Source organism: Nicotiana attenuata, unplaced genomic scaffold (assembly GCF_001879085.1).
Source record: "Nicotiana attenuata strain UT unplaced genomic scaffold, NIATTr2, whole genome shotgun sequence".
In the NCBI taxonomy this organism is placed as follows: Eukaryota; Viridiplantae; Streptophyta; class Magnoliopsida; order Solanales; family Solanaceae; genus Nicotiana; species Nicotiana attenuata.
Window position 1 is genome coordinate 28,202 of NW_017674923.1, and position 17,192 is coordinate 45,393.

Sequence of the window (17,192 nt, forward strand, 5' to 3'; positions counted from 1 at the left end):
TCTAGTTTTGTTATAAAGATTGGAGCAGTAATTATTAATTGAAAAATTGCTCCAAAGTTTATCTAAGCATTTATGAAAATAATATTAAATGTATGATCTTTCCATGGTTGTGAATATAACCAAATTGTTCAGGATTCATGTGTTTGGTTTTGGGGATGTATTTTTATGATTATCTGAATAAAGTAGTTTAAGCACATAATAAAACACTTATAAAATGGTGTATTCTTTTAACAGTGATTTTAACTATTTTTGTCGGGTTAGAGTTTATACTTACGTTAATTAGTTATAGTCTGAAAGGATAGTGCTACGATGCACCAGACTCGATTATAAATTTACACTACTAGAAAACTGCCTAAAACCGTCTAGAAATACCGAGTGAAATCAGTCGGAAAACTAAATAAAACGATTGATTTTCGAACGACTTTAATACGTCGAAATTAAGTTGGTCGGTAAAAAATAGCGACCGAAGTCGGTCGCAATTTTCGACCATTTTTGGTCGGTAAATTAGTTTTCACAAACGACCCAAAAAGAAAGAATCTGTTGAAAAAATCGACCGAAGTCGGTCGGTATTTTTAGTTATGCAATTAAAAAATGCACCATCTAGGACTCGAACCAAGGTCTGTATTGTGGCAGGATACTATTCTACCACTAGACTATTGGTAAATTTAGGTTTAAGGCTTTCTTTTAATTTATTTGTACTCATCAATTGCATTTTCGCACAAAATTTACCGACCGATTTCGGTCGGGTTTATTAAAAATATAAAATTACCGTCTGAAGTCGGTCGGTTTTTTAAAATGACTAACTGAAATAACCGACCGATTTCGGTTGGTTTCTTAAAATATTAATTTCGTTGGATGCTAAAATAGTTTCTCGCATTTTTGCGCAAAAAAAACGACCGAAGTTGGTCGATTTCGTAAAAAAATAAATAAAAAAACCGACCGACTTCGGTCAGTTGGCCGCGGACGATTTTGGCCGAATTTCTTGTAGTGTTATGATCACATTCTCCATATGGCCACTTATCTCTTTCTTTTCCGAGTTCTGGTTATGAAAAAAGGATTCGAGAAAAAGGGGTAAGTGGTGAATTAATTAAAACGTCTGATTAGTATTTTATTGTGTTTGTGAATAAACAAGACCCAATAACTATTAATGTGAAATTGTTCCAAAGTCCATGTAGGCACTAGGCATTTAGTATGAAAATATATGAAAATATTGAATGTATGTTATTATCTTTCCATGATTGTAATTCATGTGATTCATATCCAAATTGTTCTGGATTCATGTGTTTGTTTTGGGGAAGTATTTTTATTCTAAATGAATAAAGTAACGTTTAAGCACATAATAAAATACTTAGGGGTCATTTGGTTTGAAGATAAGTCATCTTAAGATAAGTTATGTTTGGGTTAATTATCCTGATATTATTTTTTATTGACTGTTTAATATGTTGTATTAATTTTGGGGGTCAATTTTACCGCTTTATCTTGAGAGAACTTATTCTAGAATTAGTAACCAAACAAGGGATAAGACATTACTAAATTTTTATCCCAGAATTATTTTTGCTTATCCATCATACCAACTGACCCCTTATAATATAGTGCATTATTCTATGAGTAATTGTAATTATCTTCACTCCCCCCCCCCCCCCTTCCCCCCTCCTTCAATAATATATATCTAGTTAAATTTGTACTTACATTAATTGGTTATAGTTTAAAAGGATAATTGTGTGGTTCAAGTAATAGATTAAATAAAAGGTCAGATTAATATTTATTGAGTGTGGGGATAAACAAGGATCAATAGCTATTGGCCTGAAATTGTTCCAAAGTCTATATAAATATTTATGAAAACATTGAATGCATGTTTTCATCTTTCCATGATTGTGGTCATAACCAAATTGTTCAGGATTCATGTGTTTGGTTTTGGGAAGTATTTTGATTTTATATACTCCTTCCGTCTCATATTAATAGTTATGGTTATTAAAAATAGTTATCTTAAATTATTTATTATTTTAGAAGTTCAAGACAAAATTAATTATTTTTTCCTTTTTTACCCTTAGTAATAATTATTCTTGAAGATAGAGATAACACATAAATAGAATAAATATTCAATGAAGAGAGATTATATCTTAAGACATAAATAAGGGTAGAATAGTCTAATCCATTTCCTAATTAATTTTTCTTAAGGGGCGTGCAAAAGAGAAACACGACAAATAATATGAGACAGAGAGTATATATATATTACTCAGACTTTTCAAAAATATTAGTGAGTGCACGAGTAATTTATTTTTGAAGGATCTGATACGCACGATAATATTTTTGAAGATTGGGAAGTAAAGGTTATATGTGATCACCACTAGTTAACCTCAAGATTTTATCTAAAATAAGAACATCCTAGTAGTAGACGGACTATTTGATATTCCTTTTCCTTAGTGAAAATACTTTTAAAGAATTTTATATAATTAATGTTTGTCTGATTATTTTCATCATATATTACCTACTAATTCAAGTTACGCACTCAAAGTTCACTATAAATGATTACTAATGTTCGATTGCATTTACGTATCTTCATTTTGTAATAAAATTTTAGCTGTCAATGACTAAAATTAAATTCTTTGACATTATTGACCAGAGAAAGAAGAATATTGCAAAGATTGGAATAAATGTAATCAATACTATAAGCAAAGAGAGACAAAGAGAAGAAAATATATGATGGGAGAAATCTCAATATAGACAAAAAATATTAGATAATTTATTTTTATTTTGGTGACCATATTTAAACGTTTGTATGTGTTGGTAGCGAGAGCTATCAGTTAAGCAAAATAATTAAGGTGCGCACAGACCGCTCTAACAATTGTTATTATAAAATAAAATAAAATAAAATTCTATGGGTGACAGAGAATTATTTCTAAGGAATGACAAATCACAAAAATATTGCCATTTGAAAACCATCTAAAAACAAGTATTATCCTAGAAAGTTTGACTAGTAATAAAACCTGACCTCAACATAAGAAAAAATTGACATTTTTACACTGATTTTTCTATGCTATTTCCAAATATTTTTAACACAAAAATACTTTAAATTGACCTTTTCTTTTTCACTTTAGAAAATTATCACAAAAAATTCGAGAAATGTTGAAATAAATCTGTAGTTTCTCTTATTTGACTTTACCATGAAATCCTCAAAGAGTATTTTGACTAAAAAATTATAAGGGGCAAATTGGTCAAAATGTTTTATTTCAGCGCACGTTTGGAAAGCGCGGTTGCGCCGGCGACGGCGCTATGACTTTGAACATTATCTCTTATTTAAATGTAAACTATTCTAAAAGGACTTATTACTTGATAAATTTCAAATACTATGTTACTTTTATTTGTCAAAAATAAGTTGGAATATTCTTAATTAATTCTGATCATTTTTTATACCTTTTGGCCTTTTCTTTGAAAAAGAATACATCCTCTATTTCTTATAAAACTTCTCCCTCAATATACAAATCTATTCTTCTCTGCCGGTATCCGGTATTTATATCAACCCAATAAATACATGACATATGTCTTTAATATACACTCTTATCACTAAACTATAGTTAACTAATACATATTTTTACCTTAATTTATATCGTAACCAGTGGCAAAATCAGAATTTTTTCCAAGAGTGTTTAGACTTAAAAGAAATTAAAAAAAAAAAAATCCAGCAAAGAGTGTTCAATATATGTTATATACATCTAAATTTAATATTTTACTTATATACACAGTGTAATTTTCGTAATATTTCGACAAAGGGCGGTCAATTGACCATCCTCAGCAAAAGGTGGCTTCGCCCCTGATTGTAACCATAATAATTACTCCTAATATAGTTTGATGTAAATTAAACAACGAGTGCAAGTAAGTTTTTACGGCTCTTTTACTATTTTAGGGGCTAACTTTTTTGAATTTTCCCTTAATCATTATAAATATTTAATAAGCCCCATAGAAATTATAGTTTACCCTCTATAGCTATTTTCAACTTTTATTTACTCTTCTTGTACCAAATCAGCAAATCCCAACTTATCTGCTATCCAGATAATGATCTTATTATTTAATTTAAAAACTATTTTCCCACATCACTTGGCTTGTCCACATTGTTCTTTACTTGCACGTTTCCTCCACATTCTCTTCACTAATTTAATTAGATTTTTTCTTTTTAAAGAATCTGTAAAATATAAAAAAGTAAGTAATAAATTAATGGTAGAGTCCAAATGATAAGGCATACAACAAAAGAAGTCATTTTTTTTTCCTCCCGTCCACATATGAAATTATGAAACAGACAATGCTACCACTAAAATTGTGGTGAATCCATCCATCCTTAACTAGATGTATCGAGTTCGAGTCCTTAGAATAATATTTAGTGAATACTTTCCCCTTTAATTAATGAGCCTTAAACAACTTGGATAATTCGTAACCCCAAAGTGGGTACTTGACACCGGTGAAAAAATAAAAACAATTTCAAGGGTAAGATTATTTGGTATTCCCTCGGTCCACAATAAGTGACCATTTTATCTTTGGCACATCCATTAAGGAAATACGAACTCCTAGAGAAAAAAAAATGTATTTACTAAATTAACCTTAATTAATTGTTACCTTGACACATTGGAATATGTAAATAAGGATAAATTTTGGAAAAATAAAATTAATTCATTATTGATTATGTAAATAGACACTTATTTTAGACCAAAATAAAAAGATAAATTGGTCAGTTACCGGAGGGAGTAATAGACAACATTTAGTTAAATTTTTCTTAAATGACATATACATATATATATATATATATANATGCCAATACATTTAAAAAAATAATGTTCTTAGTTTTATCTCTTCATTTGACAACTTGCAATAAACTAATATATATATATATATATATATATATATATATATGTATATATATATAGTGTTGTGTTGTAGGTGTAGAATCACGGGAAACGAGCAGTTAGCATATACTTTTTGGAGATTGTGTTTTCATTTATATAACATTAATTTGATAACGTGGTGTTTAATTTATTATATAATTTTCCTTTTCAGTCATCTTTTGAAGAAACGCGATAACGTTATTCACGAGTTTAGCTAAAATTGCATTATTATAAATTAAAAAGAAGAACATATTCCCCTCTACAACATTAAGCTTAATTCTTGGAGGCGCAATACTGATCTGTCAAATCAATAATTGAATAAATAAAAACATTGGCAAAAAAAAAAAAGACATTCTTTTTGCGGTTTTCTTGTACTTAATAATTAGCATTTAAGGGAGATTAATAAAACATTTTAAGCACTTACTTTTGATCGGATGAGATTGGAATTTTGAAGATGAAAATTTCAATTTGGATATTCAGTTTTCGAATTAAATAAATGACAATCTAAATCCAATCCAAAAAAGATCGGATGAGATTGGAATTTTTAAGTTCGGTTTTGGATTAATCGGATTGGATATTTCAGATTTTCATTTTGAGCCTATAAGTTTAGATGTTTCTTCTTCTTAAAAAAATGAACATCTAAATAAAGTATTCATGTTAAGTTACCTAAAAAGTTCCTCATTCTCACTGCTTCATCCGTATAAAGTATTCAAGTAATGAAATCATTATCAAGAAAATACAACAAAGACATTAATAAGGCCGATAAAAAGTAGCAATAGTAAAATTATGTCCAAATAGAAAGTATTCTAAAAGTAACCTAGTAATTAGTACCGAATATATGAGATAATATCTAATGGATAGGGTATTGGACTTATTGATATTGGCATATGGATTATGGACTAAATATAAAGTATAAAATTTCGGATTTTCGGATATCAAAAAATCTGAAGTACCAAATCCAATTTCCAATTCGAAATCCAAAAAAAATAAAAATTAAATCCGAAATCCGAAAATCCAAACCAAAAATCTAAAAAATACATAGTTTAGTTTGGATTTCGAGTTTGCCAAACTATGTCCACCCCTAAGTGACAATGTAAATCAAGATTGATGTGCTCAAAGGTGATTACTTTTTATCTAGATGTGTTTTTGAGTGTTAATATAACATCACATTTTTCTAAAATAACATTTTGATGCTAACCTTAAGTCTATGCATGGTGGAGTTAAGGTATTATTATTCTATAATTGCAATAGTAATTTTATGATAATTAAAATGTCATTTTTGTGGCAACATAATAATACAATTACCACTTGATGATATAGATGTGACGTCCATAACGGAGGGCGGGCCACCAGGACGACGAGGGCAGATCAAGCAGGAACGAAAGGCTTCTAGGCTGACAAGATTCTGAAGAAGGGATGCAAATGTCACCTTAGGTGAATCTCACATCGAGAGACTAAAGTGAAGAGTTTTATAATGCATAATATAAGTTCACATGGTACACACGCTTTTGGACTCGATAATAATATAGCCCAGAGACAAAAATCATCTATTGTGCCAAAGCGGACAATACGTGTCATCGACTTCATTCGTGACAATACAATCATGATAGAGAGAAATTATATGATCATAACACAATTAATTATAACACAATTACCCTGTCAGCTGCTGATGTACAAAATAAGTTTTCCAACTTTAAACCTTATGTTCAGCGTTTCTGTTATTTATTAATAAAAATTGATACCTTGAGAGCCAAGTTTGGTACCAGTTGCTTTATTTATAAATAAAATAAATACTGGATAAGCATCTCTTAAATATTAGTTGGACGAATGGTTAAGAACATACGTTTCTTTTTTTGTTTTTTCTTTTTGGTCTAAGAATATATATTTTCACATTATATAAATATATGTCCATTTCCATACTATGTAATCATAGAATTTTAATATCGACTGGATCATGTTATCAAGAATCTCAAACAAAAGATACAGATTCTTTATTTAAGACATGCAATGAAATATTTTTAAGTTAATTATATATTGTTTTAAACAAATTAAGATCAACCTAGGGTCCTAGTGTAGAAAGTATTTCAATATTTAAAAAAAAAATAAAACAAAATTCAACATTTCCAACCTAAACCAGCTTAGGACATCTATTAAGTGCTTTAGACGTTTCCACAATCCACCCTAAACCAGCTTAGGACATTTAATGATCTCTTGCTTGTATGTATATCTGCATGTATATTTAGGTCAGGGGCGGAGCTAGAGTGCTGCTAGCGGTTTAGGCCGATCGAACCCAGTAGCTTCGGTTCAAATCCTATGTTTGTCTTAAAAAATCTATTGAATATGTATAAATTATTAATTTAGAACCCAGTAACTTAAAACAATTAGAATCCTGAACCCATAAGCTTGAAATCCTGGTACCACCTCTTATTTAGGCACAAACACACACAAACACAAATGCCGACATGTATATACACAACCGAAGGAGTGTCGCAAGATGGATGTGAGATCTTCATTTTTAAGCATAGGTCTCGAGTTTGAGTCTCGAAAGTGCTTCATCTTTCAGTGAGCTCTATGTAGCATGAATCTAGATTAATTAGTTGTGTTAGTGGGTTTCAAAACCGGAATTTTGAGAGGAAAAAAAGAAAGTAATATAATTGCATTGGCTAGCCAAAAAATATAAAATACGTATATTATATGTATATAGTACACATATATACAAAAACATACATTTTATTGGCTATTATTTTTGTGTGCGGCTAAAAATACACATTTCTCTATTTTCTATGCTGCCATGTGATCAGGAGGTCATGGGTTTGAGCCGTGGAAACAGCCTCTTGCAGAAATGCAGGGTAAGGTTGCGTACAATAGACCCTTGTGGTCTGGCCCTTCCTCGGACCCCGCGCATAACGAGAGCCTAGTGCACCGGACGGTCATTTTTTTTTTTTAAGGTGTGATATTACAATGATGTCAATCAATGCTGATTAAAATATATTCACCAGCATATTCATCAGCTTAACTTTAAAAATGAAAGAACTTTCTACTAACCTCAACTGTTCTCTGGAAATATAGCACTAATTAAAAGTTGTTAACAACTACTTTAGTGAAATATCCTCTTGAATTTGCACTAACTTGAACTACCATTTGCTTTATACCTTTTCTAGCCTAATTATACTTTTAACATATAGCTAATTTTTTATGTCTAATATTCCTTGTCTAACCATCCCATCTTCTTAAAATTCTCACCTATAAAAATAACACTTGTTAAAAAGGTTATTACTTGCATCATAATATTTAATTTTTTAAAGTTTAAGTTTAGTTTTATTTCCTTTAAATAACTTGTTAGTATTTAAATTATCTTGGGAAAAAGGGAAAAGATAATGGGTGGATCTTGGTTTATCAAGATCCCTTTGATTATTTGCACTGTATAGCCAGAGGCGGAGCCAGTGTTTTGGCTACGAATTCGGCGAATCCAGTAGCTTTGGTTCAAACTCTATATTTGTCTAGAACAATTTATTAATTATTTATAATTGAATAATTTAGAACCCGGTAACTTAAAATGATTAGAATACTGAATTCATAAGCTTGAAATTCTAGCTCCGCCTTATTGTATAGCCATTTTTGTGGTAACTTTTTAAATTATGTCCCGATTAGTTTAGTGGGGGGCTAAATTTCACTTCTTAGAAGTAGTTGGATGATTTTTTCACTTTGCAGACAAATTTCGCCCACTTGGCTATCGATGACAGAATTTAAATAGTGGCCTCAAGAAGGTTATTTGTGCAAATACTCCAACTAAATAACCCGTAAACTTTATGCCCCAAAATCCCTTGTTTTACACTTTAATCCATCAACAAGTTAGGACCGTGCAAAGATAAATGGATCATAATCCATCTTATGAATTCTAACGAAAAACTGGAGAAATTTTGTAAAAATCGTACGGGCTAGTCAGTTTTCGGACTGGTCATTCAAAAATAGCCATGTTTGTAAAGTCATTGAAAAATAGCCACTATTTTGCTGCAACACGAAAAGTTCTAGCATAATATACTGGAGATCGGTGCACCTGTGTATGAACTTCTAGTATATTATGCTGGACCGGTATATTATACTGGAATTCCAGTATATTATGCTGGAGTATTTTCCGGATTTTGAACAGTGTTTTCGTTTAGATTTATCTTTACATGAAAAGTGACTAAATTTCGATTACTTTTGAAACTATGGCTATTTTTGAGTGACCACTTATAAATCTGGCTATTTTTGAATTTCTCCCAGAATTTTGGCCTCTTATTTCAGTTGGGCCTGGACATTTAAAAAGGCCCATAGTACATGAGACCAACTGATCAGCACTCTGTGAACTAGGTCTTTTACAAAGAAAATTCCATGCAGTTTGTCCAACATTACTAGGAGATGTGAGTTGGGTTATGACTTTCTAATTTTGATCTTGTCAAGTTTCTTAGTGGGCATTTGGATATAAGAATTGTAAAATTTCGAAACAAGTGAACAAAATATTTTAAGTAAAAATGGTATTTGATAACTAGAATTGTGTTTGAACATGAATATAATTTTGGGTTGTTTTCGAATTTTTGTGAGTGATCTGAAGTGAAATTTTAAAAAATAGCTTTGTGGAGTTTTTCAAATTTTCGAAAAATTCCGAAATTCATCTTCAAGTGAAAATCGAAAATTCATGGCCAAACACTGATTTCGAAAAAAATGTGAAAAAATTTTCGAAAAAAAGGAATTTTTTTTATGGCCAAACGGGCCCTTAGTTGTGCCCTTTACTTTCAAATCAACAACCACCATAACAACAACTAGAAATTCAAAAAGAAAGCTAGCCTCATTTATTTCATAGTAATGTAAAATATTCAAGGAAAAATTCTTTCTAATTATACTAGTATAAATTAATTAATCCAGATAATCAAAGTGGGGGAAGGAAATCATTATAGTTATTGAGAATTCTAGCGTCTGACAGACATTTTTCAAATAATAAGACTAGTGGAGTGAAACATAATGATTTATGATAGCAGATTGCTTTAATTTGAATTACTACTCTACTAAAGAAATTTGTTCTTTTAATCCCTGAAATATTATAAATTCTTGTTTTGGTCCTTGTAATAATTTGTTAAACACATTTAACATTCACTTAATTGAAATGTGGATTTTTGAACTATTTTGCTTGTGTATTCTCACAAGTTTAACGAACTATTAATTGTTAATCATTAGTTAATTAATCATATATTATGTTAAATATTATTATTACTCCATAGCTGAGCGGTAGCATAAATATCAATAATAATCTAAATGTGATATATTTTCTATGTAAATAGACCACAACACACAATCAATTAATTCAAAGTAAAATATATTTGATGAAATATCGCAAGGACTAATATCAAATATTTTACAAATAATTAAGGGATCAAAAGTGCTAGATATTCCCACTATTTTTTGTTCCCATTTTAGTCTCTATTTTTTGTCCTTTTTCTTTTTGTGTGTAGTAGTTGGAAGTATAGTGGTAAATTTTTTAAACTTTAGCCAAAAATAATAATTAATAATTAGAAACAAAAAAGACCAAACAGCCTTTTAGTAGTTCATCAGAATTATTTTTGGCTTTGACCGGTAAAATTGCTGCCGTGTGACCAAGAGTTCATGGGTTCGAGCCGTGCTTACAGCTTCTTGCAGAAATGTAGGGTGAGGTTGCGTGTAATAGACGATCCTTGCGGTCCGATCCTTCCCCGGACCCCGCGCATAATGGGAGCTTAGTGCACCGGCCGGCGGCTGCCCCTCATCTATAAATAGAAAGTTCATAACCTAGAAAACTTCATGCATGTTTAATTATTCATAACTACCAAGTAACCCAAAAAATCTACTTCCATGCCTAGACTTCTTCAGTTCTTCACTATCTCCATTCTTCTTTTTCTCGTAGTTTTTTTGGCCATTGGAGAAGATAATGAATACGTGTTCGAAAAATCTATAAATAGAAAGTCCAACAGTCTAAAAAGAGAAAAACTCAGTCATTTCAGATTCTATTGGCATGACATCTTAAGTGGCTCGAAACCAACCTCTATTATGATCGTACCACCACCCACAACCACCATCCTTACAGGCTTCGGCCTAATAAACATGATGGATAATGCCCTAACCCTAGGACCAAAATTGAGTTCCAAAATTGTTGGAAGAGCACAAGGGTTGTATGGTTCAGCTTCACAAAGTGAATTAAGTATATTAATGGTCATGAATTTTGTGTTTATTGAAGGGAAATATAATGGTAGCACGTTAGCCGTGCTCGGCCGGAACTCGGCGTTCGAGACGGTGAGAGAGATGCCGGTGATTGGTGGCAGTGGGCTTTTCCGATTTGCTAGAGGATATGTTCAGGCAAGGACTAAGTCAGTGGATTTGAAAACTAAGGATGCTACAGTTCAGTATGATGCTTATGTATTACACTATTAAGCTTGAATTATATTTATATTTTTATCTTATGTTAAGTTTATTTAATTAAGTTGTATAATTTTCTTATGTTGGCTGCCAATTAACATTAAATAATTATGTCGCGACCACATAATCTTTTGATGAGTGTTCAAATTCCACCAAAGGCAATGTTAGATGATTCTCTGCTATCAGTCTAAGTTTTGATGAACAGAGTTATATATTGAGTGTATATGCTTGTGAAAACTAAGAAGTAGCTAGTACTCGCTGAATTAGTCCAGGTGCGCGCAAGTTGTCGAAGACCTATATTGTTTTAATAAAAGTTTTATTTTAATATCTACATGTTTTATTTTCTTGATCCTCTTACATTTTCAGTACTGTTGGAGCTTTTGAAGTTAAAAGTTGCTTGTATAGATGAAGATAAAAGAAAATAGTCACTAAGAAGAGCTTTCGAAAAAGAAAGATGAAAATGCTTAAGAAAGTAATATAATTCCATTCATCAAGTTCAAGAGAGTGAGGACTTTTTTTTATATACAAAAACTAAGGGTGATTTTTAAAAATAGCCAGATTTACAACTGGTCGTTCAAAAATAGCCCAATTTCAAAAGTAATCGAAATTTAGCCACTTTTTATGTAAAGATAAATCTGAGCGAAAACACTGTTCAAAACCCAGAAAATACTCCAGTATATTATGCTGGAGTTCCAGCATAAGTATACTTGAACTCCAGCATATTATACTGGAGTTCCAGGATATATGCTGGAACTCTAGCATAATATGATGGAGTTCCAGCATAAATACACTAGAACTCCAGTATAATATACTGGAGTTCCAGCAAGTATAATGGTCCAGTATAATATACAGGAGTTTGGAGCACCAGTGCTCCAGTCTCCAGTATATTATATTGGAGCCAGCAAAGTATACCGGTCCAGCATAATATGCTGGAGTTCATACACAAGTGCACCGAAACTCCGGTATATTATGCTGGACCGGTCTCTATTGCAGTAAAACGGTGGCTATTTTTCATTGACTTGGCAAACACTGGCTATTTTTGATTGACCAGTCCGAAAACTGGCTATACCGTGAAATTTTGGCAAAAACTAAGGTTTAAGTAAAATAAATTTTTTATGTTATAAAAATAACTAGAATATATATATATTGTCAAAATAAAATCTTTTATGCTATAGTTTAACTAGTTATAAGGTACTAATCACGTACAAGTCCGTGTGCAATGTGCTAATTAACTTGAAACCAAGGGTAATTTAGGTTGTATTTACGGTACATATGTTGCGGCCAAATGCACAGATAAGTATATGCGGTCGTCAAATAATAAAGTGACTAAAAGTCGGATGTCGAACCCACGAGGACTTGTGATTAACTATTAACTAAATTAGACTATCCTAATTGTCTAAATAAGAATTAAACCTAGAAATATTTGATTCTAAACTAATTAAATAAAGAAATATAAATAATGAACTTTGAACAGAGGAAGAGCAGATTTTTATGATATCAATGTAATGAAAACGAACTAGGGTTATGGGCTATCTAACATTCCTATTGTATTCTTCAATTGAATTGACTAACTAATTTATCTAGTTTATTGGTTAACAGGGTTAATATCGCTTATAAGAATCTGTCGAGTTCTTATTCACCTATTCAAGCTAACCTAACTCCTATATCTCTAAGGAATTAGAACTAACAAAAACGCATTTATAATTCCTGTAAATCAACCAAGCAAGGCAATTAGGTATATGTCTATCCTAACCGCGAATCCGTTCTCCGATGCCCAGGTTCAAAAACTTGCTCTACTCAATCCTATATGCAATCTAGAATTTCCACTTTCGAGTTCAATTCAAGATTCGTAGATAATATTCAATTGGTGATCAAGCAACAAATAATTAAGTGTAGGATTAAATAAATAAACCAATATGATAAACTAAGAAATCAAAATCAATATCCGAATAACAATAGTCATAAAAGAACCACAACCCAAGAACATGAAGTTTAGCTCCACATAGACATGGTATCCAAACAACAAATCATACAAAGAAACATAAAAATTACTAAGTTTTTTGGAAGAAAGATAGAACTTGATGAATTCCGGCCCCCACGGCGGCGCTGTGCTTGTGTTTTCCTCTAATAAACGTCCCCCCATCAAAATAGGTTTAGGTTGGTTTTTATATGAGTTGGGGGCGTCTTGGGGTCAAAATAACCGAGTCCTAGTCGAAAAAGGCCACTTTCCTGTCTTGAGCATCCAGGGCAGCGTGGGGCGCTGGCCCTGGCGCTCTAAAATTTCTGCTACTGTAAATTTGCCACAGCCAGCGCCTGGCTGTGGCCCTCAAATTTCACTTTTTGCTTTTTCTTCTCAATTTCGCTCCAATTTCCATCATTTCGTCCCAAATTGCATCCGAATGATTCCTACACATAGAAATACCACAAATGAGCACAAATCATTATATTATACATCCGAAATCTACGAGACATGAGCACAATGTGAGACAATATACATCAAAATATGCATACATTAAGCCAAACATCAACACCCCACACTTAAACGTTGCTCGTCCTCGAGCCAACCAACAAATAACTATATCTTTGAGCACTCTACACCAATGACCATGGTTGATAGCAACAATTAAACTCTAGCATATGCAATCACATACTCTTCCCTTTGCTTATGCTATTCTTCAAAAATATTCAAACAAAGATAATATGCTCACAACAATCCTAGCCTCAAAACCCGACTCAATGTCCAATGCACTCATGGCTTGAACACCCAACATCCTAGAGAAGTTTAATAATGTTACTTATCCCTCGTGAACCATGTGCCTTCACAACAATAGCAAAGAGAGTAAGTTGAATCCACACATTCGAATCTCATGATCAAATACAGTTTAAGGACTCACTTGTATATAAAAAGAAATCTCTCACTCTCACAAAGAAGTCACATGCATGCAATTGGTACCATAGGCTTGCCCTTAATGTAAATCTCTACAAATATAGGCTCACTCAATCTAAAATCAATTAGAATTTTTTTCATGGTTGTAATGTGGGCTAAGGGACGAGTAGGATATATTTAAGAGTAGTGGCCCACCCTCCTAAGCACTTTAACACATCACAAAATAAGTTTTAAGCGCAAATTCTTCAATACACTTTAATTTCACAATTAAAATCACCCCAAGCAATGTTCCCTCTTTCTTTAAGCACTATCGTCATTTACACTCCACTAGCAAAAAGAAGATATTTATTCATCTATATTTTTTTTTCCATTTTTTTCAACTATTTTTTTCACTTTTGCACTTTCTACTAGTGGCATATTCTTTTACAAAACAAGTGCACCTTTCTTCCTTTCATTGGTTCCACTCGAAATCCGCCCCGCATTTAGTCCTTCTTACTTCTTTTAGAGCTCATTTTACAATTAAAGTGCTTTAAGAGGTACAAGGATCAAAACAATATCAATTAAGAACAAAAAGGGTATAGGCTTGTAATGTGGGTGCCAAATAAAAGTTTATAGGCTAAAAAGGGTTTACTAGGGATTTTTTTTTTTTTTTATGATAAGCACTAAGCTCAAAAAGATCAAAGAAGCCCTAAAATCATTTTTCAAACCGAGCATCACCTAAAATTTCGCTTCAACTCATATACGGGGCAAGTTCTAGACACAAGTACAATACATGGACTACATAAAAATCTCACCACACATGGCACATGACTCACTAAGGACGGTCCCATTCCGACTCTCAAACAATGCAAGTATTCACGTAGCCGCAAGATATCAAGCATTTAGCACAAAGTGAACAATGGTCAGGAAAACGAGAAATAGGCGTCACAAAATATGCTATCCAACTAAGCAAGACATCAACAATAATTTCAAATCATAGTGAAGATACTACACATGCCAAAGCCTAAATATGCTACTATCAAACAAGTCAAGGGCATCTAGGTTTATCATTCTTCCTCCTTTTATTCCCTAAATTCCTAATCTACTCTAAAAGGAAAAAAGCTACCCGGTTCAAACTACATCCCATGGAAAAGAACCGAGGTACAAAGAAAAACCATAGGGGATTATTACTACCTAAAGAAAGCTAAAAGACGTACTTTTGAACTTTTTCTATTTTCTAGTTTTTTTGTTTATTTTTTGTTAGACTTTAATCCCCAAAAAAACTGTCTTGGAGATCCATCGTCGGAAAAGTCTAAATTTTTCAAAAAATATAATAAAATAAAAAGATTTATCTATTTTTTAAACTTTTTTTTTAAAATTAAGCTACTAAAACTACAACTATACTACACCATTAATTCTACTAACTATGCATTAAAAAAAAAGCTAGCTAACAATAAAACGATAAAAAAAAAAATAACAATATACTAATATAATACTATACAAAGTACAGAGAATCCTCCACCTCACACTTGAAAGAGTGCAGTGTCCCAATGCACAAATAAAGCGAAAATAACAAGGATGGACAAGAAACTCCCTGAAAGGCCAAAAGCCAAAGCAATAGCAGCTGACGGGGTACTCAGACTTCTCCCAAGGATGGTCCTTTATACGTGTGTCACGACCCCAACCCCGGTCGTGATGGCGCCCAACACAGTGCTAGGCAAGCCCGACCAACTCAACATTCTCAATCCCTCATTTAAAGTTCATTACCAATTAACAGGATTTAAATACCAAATTAACATAATTATAATTCTGTAACGGTAGATAAAATGTGCGGAAATCAAGAAATATCACTACAAAGCCCACCGATCTGGTGTCACGAGTCAAGAGCCTCTAATACAAGTCTGGGAAAACAGCCTAACAAAAGATAGTCTAAAATGCTGAAAGTAAAGAGGATAGAGGGAGAAATCGGGTCTGCGAACGCCAAGCAGCTACCTCGATGACTCCGGTGAGATCTGAATAGCAGCAATAGCTCAATCTACGCCTCCGGAATACCTGTATCTGCACGCATGGTGCAGGGAGTAAAGTGAGTACTCCGACTCAGTGAGTAATAGCAATAAATAATGACTGACGGAAAGAAATCTCGTAAAAAGCACTAAGCAGTTCTATATCAAAGCAGTAAGGACATTTAAACAGCAACTGAATGAAGAAACCAGGTAAAATCCTTTAAGCCAGTACTCCACTCATTTACTCCTCACGATAACCGAAATTATAATTATACCGCTGCGGCGTGCAGCCCGATCCATATATATATATATATATATATATATATATATATATATATATATATATATATATATATATATATACTAATACTACTGCGGCGTGCAGCCCGATCCAATAATAATAGTTGAGTGCTCACTGGGGGTGTGCAGACTCCGGAGGGGCTCCTTCAGCCCAAGCGCTATACTACTGCGCGTGCAGTCCGATCCATATAAATATACTGCTGCGGCGTGCAGCCCGATCCAATAATATACTGCTGCGGCGTGCATCCCGATCCGTATAAATATATATACTGCTGCGGCGTGCAGCCCGATCCAATACATATCAAATACCCTCACAATGGGGTTCTCAACCCCTCTCAGTCAATATAAACTTAGCCCCTCGGGCATACTAAGATAGGATAGGGACTCCAGCCCACATGTTACTCTCATTTTTGGTTTAGCTATTTAGAGCCAGTTCGTATTTTATTAAGCGGTTAGAAACATGACTGATGGTATGATTTTTATCGAGTAAAGTGAGGTTGATCAGTGCAAATACCCCTAAGGGTTCTACAGGTCGGCACAAGGCCCCAAACCTGGCAACTAGCCCAAACTAACATTATATTAATTAAGTCTCAGTCAATATACAATAGAATCAGCAATCGGGATGGACCAAGTCCAAATCCCCAGCAGTAATGGACTCCACGCTCATCATGCGGCGTGTGTCTCACCTCAACATAGCATTACGTTGTGCAAATCCGGGGTTTC

At 32.8% G+C, this 17,192-nt stretch overlaps 1 protein-coding gene across 1 annotated transcript; it reads left to right on the forward strand.

The window, feature by feature from the left end:
* The first annotated feature begins 10,693 nt into the window (after positions 1-10,693).
* On the forward strand, positions 10,694-11,432 carry LOC109219453 (dirigent protein 22-like). The gene has a single exon (XM_019383912.1). The coding sequence runs from the start codon at positions 10,740-10,742 to the stop codon at positions 11,313-11,315; it is 576 nt and encodes a 191-aa protein (XP_019239457.1). The 5' UTR covers positions 10,694-10,739; the 3' UTR covers positions 11,316-11,432.
* Positions 11,433-17,192: the final 5,760 nt, after the last annotated feature.

What these genes read in the sequence shown, in the direction of transcription:
- LOC109219453 (XM_019383912.1), top strand. Translation starts at nt 10,740, where the DNA reads ATGCCTAGACTTCTTCAGTTCTTCACTATCTCCATTCTTCTTTTTCTC.